At 37.6% G+C, this 12271-nt stretch overlaps 1 protein-coding gene across 1 annotated transcript; it reads right to left on the reverse strand.

Moving 5' to 3' along the window:
* Window positions 1-5878: 5878 nt before the first annotated feature.
* Window positions 5879-6941, reverse strand: LOC131791278 (uncharacterized). The gene is made up of 2 exons (XM_066160490.1): window positions 6237-6941; window positions 5879-6094 (listed from the first exon to the last, which is right to left on the reverse strand). The coding sequence occupies exons 1-2, from the start codon at window positions 6939-6941 to the stop codon at window positions 5879-5881; spliced, it is 921 nt and encodes a 306-aa protein (XP_066016587.1).
* Window positions 6942-12271: the final 5330 nt, after the last annotated feature.

Below are 12271 nucleotides of genomic sequence, written 5' to 3' on the forward strand. Positions count from 1 at the left end.
GGGCATTGACGCATTTATGCAGTCGTGGGAAGTTGATAACTGCTGGTTAGTTCCGCCAGTTTATCTTATTCCCAGAACGCTTGCCTATATATATAGTCAAGGAGCCAAGGGCACCCTTATTGTTCCACTGTGGAAGTCAGCCGTGTTTTGGCCCCTGTTAACCAATATTTATTGCAGTTTCATCCAGGATTTAAGAGTTTTGTCTATGCCTCAAGCTTTGACGCACGGGCGAAATCACAATTCTATTCTGGGTTCACCAACTACTCCGGGATATGTAGTGGCTTTAAGATTGAATTTCGTTCCTTCGGGGTAAGAATCTGAAAGGTTGGCCTTTCGGCCACAATCTAGCGAGTGGAATTTGTGCTGACTACGAATAGCACCTTGGCAGTGTTGCGTTATTTATTTCACTTTGATCATTTTATATGAGGTAGATGTGCTGACAACGAATAGCACCTTACCAGTGTTGAGGTATTTATTTCTTTTCGGCCAGTGTCAATGTGCAGAAGTTGTGTCGACAACGAATAGCACTCCAATAGTGCTGTGTTATTTATTGCCCTTTTTTGATCTTCATTTAATGAATGTAGTGGTGTTGAGAACTAATAGCACCCGGGTTGTAGTACTTATTCCCTTTTAGCCATGAATCAGTGAGTAAGATTGTTCCACCTCTACACCCCTTTGTTATGTGTTTTTTCCTTTTGTTTTCCTCAACAGGCCATCTCTGCTCAGTCCTGTTGGGCAAGTCTCTATGGATCTTTAGCTCCCTTCAAGCTGCGCCTCATTACTGATCAGTCTAAGGCCAGACAACCTTCGACGATGAATAGATATTTACTTGAGTGTCAAAAATTTATGCGTTGGTGCAATGATGTTAAGGCTCAATTCGTTTTGCCACAAGAGCCTGTTGTTGTAGCGGCCTATTTGTCTCAACTTCACAGGAAGACTGGTTCTCCCAGCACTGTTAGTATGGCTTATGCTGCATTAGTTTGACTACACGATGTAGTAGACGTAACTTGTAGTAATAATCCTTTGAAAACCGGAGTGTGTAGAAATGTTGTTGAAGCCGCGAAACGTAATGGCACACAACGGAAGAATAGGAAGCTCCCTCTCTCTATTGATATGGTCAAGAGAATAGTTGCTAAACATGGCAAGGTAGACGCTAATCTAAAAGATCTGCGAATTTCAGTCATAGTCCTCTTAGGTTTTGCAGGTTTCTTCAGATTCAATGAGTTAGCAAATATCAAAGCTTCGCATATAACTTTCGCAGATGACCATATGTCCATTGTTATACCAAGTAGTAAAACAGATGTCTACAGGGAAGGTAATAAAGCTATTATTGCTAGAACGGACAATGCCACTTGTCCAGTTCATATGGTCCTTAGGTATATGTCTGCTGCAAGAATGGACCATAATGCAGACGGTCTCCTCATCAGGCAGTTAGTATTTCAGAAAAATTATAATACTTATCTTTTAGGGAACAAAGGAATTTCGTATTCTAAGTGTCGAGAAATCTTTTTGGAAGCTCTCAAGGCTCTAGGTTACGACTCCAAACTTTTTGGGTTACACAGTCTTAGGTCTGGTGGGGCAACCGCTGCCGTAAATTCACCTAGCGGCCCTGTATCAGACAGGTTATTAAAATTACACGGGCGGTGGAAATCCGATTACGCCAAAGACTTGTATATTCAAGAAGATATATCTGCACGGCTTTCAGTTTCATCTAGCCTAGGTATTTAATTGCTATCATTAAGTTTCCACGCGTGATGGGACACACGAACGTTTTTGCTATCTTTTAGTTACAGCCTAGTTTTGTATGATTATAATCAGTGCTTTCACTATAATTTAACCGTATCATATGTATTGTGCAATGTACTAGCTTAATGAGGATATAGCTTCGCGTATCGTATTTCTGTGGGACAAAAAGCAATGTGACCGTTTATACACATAGTGCTCGAATACAGTAATAAAGCTTATATTGGCTCTCCGTGAGTTACCAACCCATTTGACTGTGGTTGTCGTGTTGTGCAAGTTCCTATAACGGTTTAGAAAATAATTTTCATGTGTGCGAACGCAGTGAGTTAAAATGAAATAGCTATTTCGGTGTTATGTAGGTTGTGGAGTCAACACTGAGTTTTGTAACTGATTTTTATTGATGAATAACTTGTTGTAAATAATGTAAATAATAACCCGATACTAACAAATAGAGATCACTGAACTTCTTTTTTGAGTTAAGGGGTGTTTTAACAGGTTATGCTGTTATATTCATTATGTTAACTAGTAGTGTTAAGGAAACAACCACACTTTGGTTCAGTACTGATTAGGATTTTGTTTGATGCCAGTATTGTAACAGTAACTGAGAAATGTTTAGTGCACCATACTATAGGAGCTGGAAACTGCTACTAGCCACCTTAAGATGAAGGTATAAGAAAGGGGAATACTAGTTTTTAAAACTGGCATGAAGTTAGAGAATGTTTAAATTTGATGATTAAGGATCATAACAGTACTCATAGTGCACAGTTCAAGACTATTGTTAGCTGCCTAACAAGCAAATGCTACATTATTCAAAAAGCTATTTGTACAATTTTTTTTCTGCAGCTACTGGTTTAAAAGTTCCATTTCCCAGTAAGGGTTACCTATTATCTATTAAACCTTTCACTCCCATCAGTGATCAAGGTAGAATTTCTCTTTACAGTAATGATACAATATTGAGCAGAAAAGTGATGAGAATAAAGAAAAATATCAATTGGGGGTAATTGGTTGATCCAATACCAAATTCTCCAAACTAACTTTATAAGAATTGTATGACAGACAGTGAGGAGAATTATTAATGAAATCTTGGGAGTGAAAGGATTAAGAGTTGAGTTCTTAAAATATTATTAAAGTCGAAGTTGATAAAGTTGAAGTTAATAAAGCAATGCTCCATTAATAATATTGTGGCATATATATTCCAGAATCAACAAGTTGTTCAAGTCTCTGAAATGCTAGTTCTAAAGCTTCTGTATAGATATCTGCACCCATTTCAGTTGAGGGTCTCAGTGGATCCAGATGTTCGAAAACAAATGACTTCAGTAAATCTCCATGGCTAAGATCCACAGGGTCAATGACAACATGATTATCTCTTTCAGTGGGAGATGGTCCCTAGGGGTCATTTCCATATATTTCTATCTCAGATGGCTCTTCGTCTAGTAACCCATGTGATAGTGGATTGTCAGCATGGAACATGCCATTTGTCCACATTTGGTATGATGACCAGTTTCCTTCTGTACCAACCTTGTGGTGATTAAAGGCTTTAAAAAACTCATCGAGGGCTTTGTTGATTCTTGGAATGAAGATTAAGTGAAGAGCAAACAAATTAATTTGATTATCTGTGTTGAGGATACCAGTGGACTCCATAGCATAGAATAGATAGTAATAAAGGTGGCATACACATCGAAAAACATCTTTTCACAGTCTTTCAATGCGTTGGTTGTGTGTAGAAGGACCAGCAATAAAACTCCCCCTTCCCTCCCCCCTAGCTTGAACCATGGCATCGCACACTAGGACATTTTCAACACCCTTATCAACTCTTATTCTTGATGGCCAAAGGTTTCCATCACGATTTATGGCATCTAAGAACAGGTTAAGTACAGTTTCTGCACGATTGTTTGAGTTACATCTCAGAAACATTAATGAGCTTAAGAACCGACAACGGCAGACATCTGGGACGGCAAGCGGAAGTGAAGTTACCGCCAGAAGTACTTCCGGCTGCCGTTGTTGTGAGGTTTCCCGCCGTAGCGGCCTTGTCTGTAACGTGAAGGAGGCCATTTTGCCGTCGCGGCTAAAACGTGAGTAAACTTTAGCAAAATAACGCCGTTTGAACTTACTTTGAGCGAAAATTGTTGGCAATTTTGACTGTTTATTGTTATGAGAGGATGTCTGTGAGATAGCCAAGCAAAAATAAACTATTTGTTCAAGGAAATTTTAACTTTATTCATTTGCCTTTCTCATAAACAGTTCGTTACTAGTACTGGCTCAATGTCAACAAAGAAAGCAACCCAGTAAGTTTAATAATTTCATTATTTCAATTAAAAATTCGAAGACTTCTTCGTGCATAAATTGATGGCCATGATATTGTTCAATCTGTCTTTTCTCGAGTTCAACAACAAGGATCATCTGAGAACATTTTTATAACCAAAAGTTTCAGTAATGTTTTTTCAGCCATAAAGAAACGTCCTAGATTAAGCGTGAAAATTTTGCTGCCGGAAATTGGTTAAACATTTATCATAATGATAAGTTTATACCTGTATTATGCTGCTTTGCATACATGTCCATGTTGTGATTCAAATTTTTCCAGTGTCAATTTGAAAAGTTTTAAACCAGTTTTCATTCTTTATTCTGTTTTTATTGTTATTATCTTTTTTATTGCATCTATTACCATAACCTGAGACAAAGAGAAACAAAAACTTAACATGGTTTGAGCATTTTTAAACCCGCAAACAAAAATTTTAACCACAACATACATAAACAAGACTGCTCTGATTTACTTTGGAGAGTTCTGGACTGAACTAAGTAGTTGGAATTGAAGCTTAGTTAGCAGACTCACCAGGATTTTTAAATATCCATATTATATTTTCTTAAAATGCAGATCTAACATGGAGTGGACAGATGATCATGACCACTCTCTCTGTCAAGAAATTCCGGCTCGAGCGCTCAGTGAGAGAGCATTACACACTACTCATTGAAAAATTAAACAAAAAGTTACAAGAGAAAAAGGCTAGTGGCATTGAGACTGACATGAATGATGTTGAGAAAGCTTTGGAGGAAATACTGGAAAAGGAGGCTGATGCTGAAAATAGTCTGGAAGTTGACAAGAAAAAAGAGAATATTGCCAAAGCTGTCGAGATGTGGAATAGAGCAAAGGAGAACATGCGTTCAACGCAGAAAAGGAAGGATGGTGATGAAGTCGAGGATGTAGAGAATGCACAACCTAAGCAAAAAGTCACAAGGAAGAGTGGTGGGGACACAGTGGCGTATCTGCGTGAGAAGAATGATATGGTTCAGAAATGGAAAGCTGAAAAGTTGGAATTGCACATGCAGCGCCTGGACATAGAGAGAAGAAAGCAAGATGAGTCTCAAAAGCAACATCAAGAAATGATGCAAATGATGGCCCAGCAAGTCCAGCAACAACAGAATCAAATGCAACAGTTTCAACAGATGTTTGTTGCCGTGCAACAACAGCAGTCGCAAATCATTTTGAGACTTTTAGAAAAACATTGAGTAACTGAATGCGTTAAATGCTGTTGTTTTGTTCAAATTTTAAGGCCTTTTGACTACGTTTTTGTATGATTAGAGAGGATTGATGGGGGGGGGGAAGGGTCTGTTGCAATTTTGGAACATTCTCTGTGCATTTTTTGGGAAGCTCCCCATTCTCCTTTGCTCTCACACTGGTGTTATTATACCTTGTACCCTCTGAAATGGATTCTGAACTCTTCTTACATTAATTATAGTTGTTGTTATACATCAGTTGACCTGACTACAAATACTAAAGAATAAATACCAAAACTTTAAACAGTAGTTTATTGGCAGGTTGCAGACATACATCTTATTGACTAATTGTGTATTTCACATGAATTTATCAATGAAATTCATTCCAGGGTACAATTAGTTTTAATTGTTAGGAAAAATAATCCTGAGGGGTTGGTGGGTCAATGTCAGAGAAATTTGATGTGAAATTGCCATACAAACAAGTCATGGCACTCCTTAAAATTGCACATACAATATACATCTTTCCCAACGCACTCAATGATATCTTTTGAGTTTTCTTAAAATCAACAAATTTAAAATAGTTAACAATATCCCCAAAAAGCCACTCTACTGAAATGCGGACACTGCTCATCGACTTGTTAAACTATTCCATCTGAGGAGTGATACCTGCCGTGCGATATGGCACAACAAGGTGAACTCTTAATGGGTAAGCAGGGTCACCATATAAGGCCATGGGGTTACCAGTTGGCAAAAAAGCATGTTGTTCAAGGACTTGCAGAAGGCCAGAATCAGCTGACATTCCAGCATCATGTTTGTGGCCCTCTGGAAGAAAATGCACATTTTGATTGAAAATTGTGTTCTGTAATTTTAAAAAAATGTATATTTTATTTATACTACTTGATATGTTTCACGCTAAAAACTGCTTTCACCTATTTATCATTCTGTTTGGATTTACCGTGTGATAGATGGTTCTAATGTGACTAGAACCAGGAGCCCATTACTTGGGCTCCTGCTAAAACTTGAAAGGAATAATTTCCATTACCTACTGGCCCATACATGTTGGCTATCATACCACAGGGCAATGCAACAGACTGGTATTTCAATCCGTGGACTCTTTTGTGTCCGTTGTACACAATTCCTTGGTTTTCTTGTGGTCGGCAAATGGGTGTTACTATACGATCTATGAAGTCAAAGCAATTTGGCAGGGCACTTCCTTTCCTTTGTATGGCATCAGCATATCTCTGAAGTAGAGGGGGGCTCATCAAGGTGTGGTTCCATGCTGTCAGATGGTGATGATGTAAGCTGTACACAGTTTCCATTACATAATTAGCGATCATACAAATTTCTGGTACTGGGCGGCCAAAACGATGGATTAGGTCACCGTACCTACAAGGGTACGCTAATCTTCTTAACAAAAGACAAAGGCCTTCAATTCCATCGCATACAGTCCCTTGTTCACATCGATACGAATCAAGCAGCCCCATTACGTCTGCGAGAATTGGTATGTCCCTTTTTTGGAAATGAAATTCTTCCAAGCACTCACTTTCGCCGAGTCCTTCCAGGTCAAAATCTTCATAATTCTGGCAAGGATAATCGAGATTTTTTGAAATGTTGGCATCATACAACAGTAAAAATTCATCTTCTGAAATGTCACCATCATTGAAACTTGTGATCAAAAATTCACGAGCCTTTCTAAAGGTAGCCATCGCTTTTCCTAAACTTCAAAGAGGAATGCCACTACAGCCGCCGTCGCGCGCGCTATCTTAAGGCTACTTTTCGCGCCATTGGAACGGCAACCTTTCCCCAAGCCCCCTTGACCGAGTCTGCCGTCCTAGGTGTCTGCCATCGTCGGATCTTACGCTCATTATTATTCTTCTTGAAAAGCAATCTATGCATCCGTGAACAACAATGTTCCAGCGTATCAAAGCATGATGTCCATATAAGTGCCACAGGGAGTTCGGCCACGGTACTTGATAAGTCCTACGTGAAACAACAACACCCCATCGAAGTGAAGTATTCTGTGGATCTACTCTTGCCATGCTTTCTCTTAACCTTTTTCTTTGAATTCTTAAGCCAATTGCTTTTATGTAACCTCCAACATAGCCCTGTCCAGTAGTTCGTCCATGGTCGGAAATGAAGCCTCTCACGATCTCGTCTAGTTCCTCATCAGGCAGATGATGAAATCCTGTCATATTTTAAAAACCATATTGTTCTACTCTCCTGTGAATCGTCCACCTTGAAACACCCAGCATTTCTCCAATCTTAATCCAACTGAATCCCAATTCACGCAATTCTTCCAACATCTCAGCAGGAATGTCAAAACGTGGTCTGAATCCAGCTCCTCTTTGTCACTAACTCCAATACCACGACAATCTCGTATCTATCTAAGCATTCTGATACTCTGATTAATAACTTCAGCATGCGCATCGGCAGCTCCTTCACCCACATCATTTTGGCAAATATGTTCCGCTTTGTCTAATACTGAGGCTAAAAACGCCGGTAGGTCTCTTCCAACGTCAAAATCTTCCTCGTCCGTCATTATGATCTCGCAATGATTCTTTCCCAGCCCCTTTTCTTTCTGATGTGATGGCTCGACCCAGTCCCCGAGATTAAATATATATTTTTCCAGATTGAATTGAATGAATATATATGGATTAAATTAAATGGATATAGAGCGATTAGATTAAATAAATATAAACATATTAAATTAAATGGATTTAAGAAAATTCCAAATTTTTAAATACTAAATTGAACAAATGAAAAAAATATTTCATAAATATAAATATTGAATTGAATATATATAAAATTATTGAATATTGCTACAATCGGCTTGCCATAGACATAGAAGTAAACATCCACTGTCTTGTTAATAAAGTCAACACTTTGAATGTGTCCATGCCAAATGTCTCCATTAGATTCACCTTGAATAAGTATCATATCCCCTACCTCAGGATATACAGATACAATTAAGGTAAATGGAAGTTGCTTGAACTGTTACGTGTAATCAACTTCTGTCAAGAAATTGTGATCACTTGGATAGAGAACTACTTTCCTGCAAATATCTTCAACTAAAAAGACCATGGAGTTGGCAAGAGGTTGGCATTTAGCCTTAACAAAACCACTCCAAAAGTTTCTGTCAGGTTCATGATTGTCTCTTAGTTGTAATGGATAACAAATTCCTTGGCCCAATAACCTACAAAAAACCTTCACTGTGGACAGACACAAATTCTTGCTGCTGGATGACAGTTCCCTGCCCATTGACTAATGCAATCACATAATCTCCACAAGCAAAGGCAGTTCCATCAAAACCAGTGACTTATTCAAAGCATCTCTTGGTTGAAAATGCAGCCACTGGAACTTCCAAAGGAGAAATTGACAACAGCTCAGCAATTATGTGATGGTCATCACCCACAATAGGTTTGATATTTGACATTGAAGGCTCTTCTTGGTGCAGGTTCCATTTGTGAAAGTACTTTGGCTGTATCATTAGAGCAAGCTATTCCCTTAAAAGAGACACAAGTAAAATAGCATTCAAAATGTGAAGACATAGAGCTAAGTGTGCCATTTTGGAAAGACATGAGAGTGATAAAATATTTTTAACAGTTAGACTACAATCTCAAATTTTCTTTGAGGGAATAGTCAACAAGGTGCTGCCAAGTTAATTATCAGTCCTAGAAAACAAAGGTGGGTACTGTAGTCCAATGGTTTTCATAGATGCTCTAAAGGAATTGAGGGTGATGTAAATCATATGCTAGGTATTGATAAGTGTGCGCGAGCTTCCTGTATACACAGGTGGTGAGGCGGCCATCAGGTTCTCACTCGCTCCAGTTTCCCCCACACTTGAGCATTTCAACAAAATGGTCGAAGCTGTCCCTAAAGACTTTCATGAAAAGTTTTCCAAGGTTGTTCGCAACTATGGAGTCTTATATGACAAGGGGTGTACAGATTTTAAAGACAAAAACAAGAAAACACAAGCCTGGTTTCAAGGTAGTAATACAATGGGCATGACGAAAGGTAATATGAATGATTTGCAATTCTTCCCTTGTGAAATGTAAAGACAAATGGTGGACGAGATTATTTCAATTCAGGATTCCTCACATCTTAAATTGTTTCATTCTCAAATGTTTTTTAAAGTGGCTAGTTAACTTCTAAAGTGAGAAGCGAAGAGAATCATTTAAACTAAAAAAAAAATTTAAAATAAAAAGTATAATAAAAAATAAATAAGTAAATTTTTATTTCTTAACTGGAGTAAAATTTCTCCTCAGACGAGGCACAAGCATATTTCTGAAACTTGGATAACAGGTACAGTAGAGAGAAGAAAAAATTAAAGAAAGTCAAGGTTTCTGGGACAGGTCGCGATAATGTTATGGAGGTGAAATCAAATTTATCAGAAATATATCCTTACTTACAATGGCTGGAGCTATTTATTGCTGAATGAAGAACGAAATCAAATTTTGAAACTGAGAGCAATGACATTTCTGATTCAAATGATGAAGGCAGTGACACAGCCAGAAGTCTAACCCCAGATATTGAGGCTGTCAGTGACACCTCTCAGCCACCAGTGAAACACACTCCAACTAAAGTGACTAAAACCAAGCAGCCTTCCTGGAAGTTCCACAAACAATCCAGCACTGAGTCAAAGAAAACACAAAATGTTGCAGAAAAAGCAGAAATGACATTAATTCAGTCACTTGAAGCAAGTACTGTCAAGGACTACAAAAGTCAGGAAAAGGAAAAGGATGATGATGAAATATTTGATAATTTAATCACACCCCAGCTAAAACAAAAGAATTCTGGTGAAAATGTAAATTTCCAATTTGATGTATGAAAAAACGATTAATTCAATCAGTTGAGGTTCACCATATCAAATGTGCTCTTCAAATTACAGAGCAGAACCACCATGGCAACCTTATTCATAATTTGACTAGAGTCGATTGAATTTTGTATTTATATTTATTTGGGATACTTCTATCATAACAGGTGTTAAAATTAATTTCTTTTAGTTGAAGTTTCAAATTAATGTAATTGAACACAAGATTGTTTATTTTCAACTTAGTGGGTGAACAAAATGCTTATAACTTTGATTTTGTAACTGTATACTAATATTATTACAAGTCATTTTTGAGTGAATATTTCAGCTAGTTGCTGTAATGTTACTTAAACGTAGCATGGACTTGAACGTAACATTGTTTATTTTGCAATTGGGCAAGTAAATAAAAAGTCTCATTATTGCTTCTGTGCTGGTGTATTTGTTGCAGGTATAGTTTTCAGTTTATATGGTGTGTCATGGATCAAATATACCAGGCGTTGAGGTGCTTGGCTGTTAGTCTGTTTTTTCATGGCTTTGGGTCAGCAAAATGTCAGAGATATTTTTTTGGATGTTATATTTAATGATGATACCAGTATGATAAAAGCATAAAGAGAATGCACAGTTTGATGGATGCCGTTGACACTTTTTAGATGTTGACGAGAGATTGTACAAATGCTTTTCACACACTGGACAGGAAGAAAATATCGTCAACTTGCTAAGAAATTTGAAGCTTGGAACAGTTTTTTCTTTTTCAGTACTTTTAAACACTTTTATTAATAAGTTGGTCTTAATGCCAGTCTTACAGGTAAGCAATGTTGTTGCCTCTGAAATTAATGTTGTGATTAACAGAAGTAAAGCATTAATTTATTCATCTACAAACTCAAGCAAATCTATGGAAAACATCAAGCATATATCATAACACAGACATATACAACTATGTAGCAACTGGGCAAGAACTTCTTACATATGCCCACTGTCAAGGCACTTCCCCTTGCTCAGAATTTAAGTAATCAGTCAATGATTCTTGAATCTGTATAACAAAAACCTCTCACTCTATTTAACCCAACCAGGGCACCTGTGTCTGAGTCAGACATCACACTTCTCCATTCCCCAGGCTTTATGTTTCCTGTTTGGTCCATACTGTCTACAAATCCAGATGGACAATACAAAGCTGTCTCAGTTTGCCTCAGGCAGTTGTGGAGACAAACATTTGCTTGAATTATAAGCTCTACAGTATCAAAAGATGCAGAAATTGGACCTTTAAACACCCTCCACCTTGCTCTTAAAATACCAAAGGTATTCTTTATTACCCTCCTTGCCCTAGATAACCTGTAATAAAATATCCACTTGCATTCGGTCAATGACTTCCCAGGATAGGGACGTTCAAGCCACGGCTTTAAGGAAAAGGCCTCATCTCCAACCAAAAAGTAAGGTAACAGGGAAACGTAACACCCTCTAAAGTGTTCAGGTTTGGGGAAATTTATTGAGTCATCTTCAATAGCTTTTCCCATATCTGAAATGTGATAAAACACCACTGTCATTACTGCTCCCATAGTCACCAATATCTACCAAAGTAAAATTGTAGTGAGAATCGCAAATTGCCATTAATACAAGGCTAAAAAAGCTTTTATAATTGTAATATAAAGATCCACTATTATTTGGACATTTCATATTAACATGTTTCCATTAGTTGCACCAAGACAGTGAGGTAAATTCCACAGTATTCAGTCGAGTCGCCGACGGTTCAACTCGCCAACACCAACTCACCGATGTATAAAATCGAGTAGAAACGTCGATGAGTTGGTTTTCAATCCAGTACCACTTATTAATAGTTAAACATATAGAAAAGTAAACGATCTTTGGTAAAAAAAAAAACAAAACAATTTTTTTTCTTCCAACAAAATTTAAGACTCGTCATGTCAATCGTCAGATTTTTTTTTTTCAGAAAATTTGGCTTTCTAGACAAGATCGTTCGTAAAAAACAATTCGCTAGTTGTCACACAATAATTCGTTTGCATCTAAAGCTTTTTTGGTCGTTGGCGATGTTCACCCTGCTTTATTTGCCTTGGCATTCTTAAAAATTTATTAGAAATAAATAGAATTGTTTTTTACCAAAGATCTTGTCTAGAAAGCCAAGTTTTTTTTTTGACCAATTGACATGATGAGTCTTTACAGTGTTGTTGTCTCACAATAACTCGCTCGCCTCTAAAGCTTTTTTGGTCATTG

This window comes from Pocillopora verrucosa, chromosome 13 (genome assembly GCF_036669915.1).
Source record: "Pocillopora verrucosa isolate sample1 chromosome 13, ASM3666991v2, whole genome shotgun sequence".
NCBI classification, from domain to species: domain Eukaryota; kingdom Metazoa; phylum Cnidaria; class Anthozoa; order Scleractinia; family Pocilloporidae; genus Pocillopora; species Pocillopora verrucosa.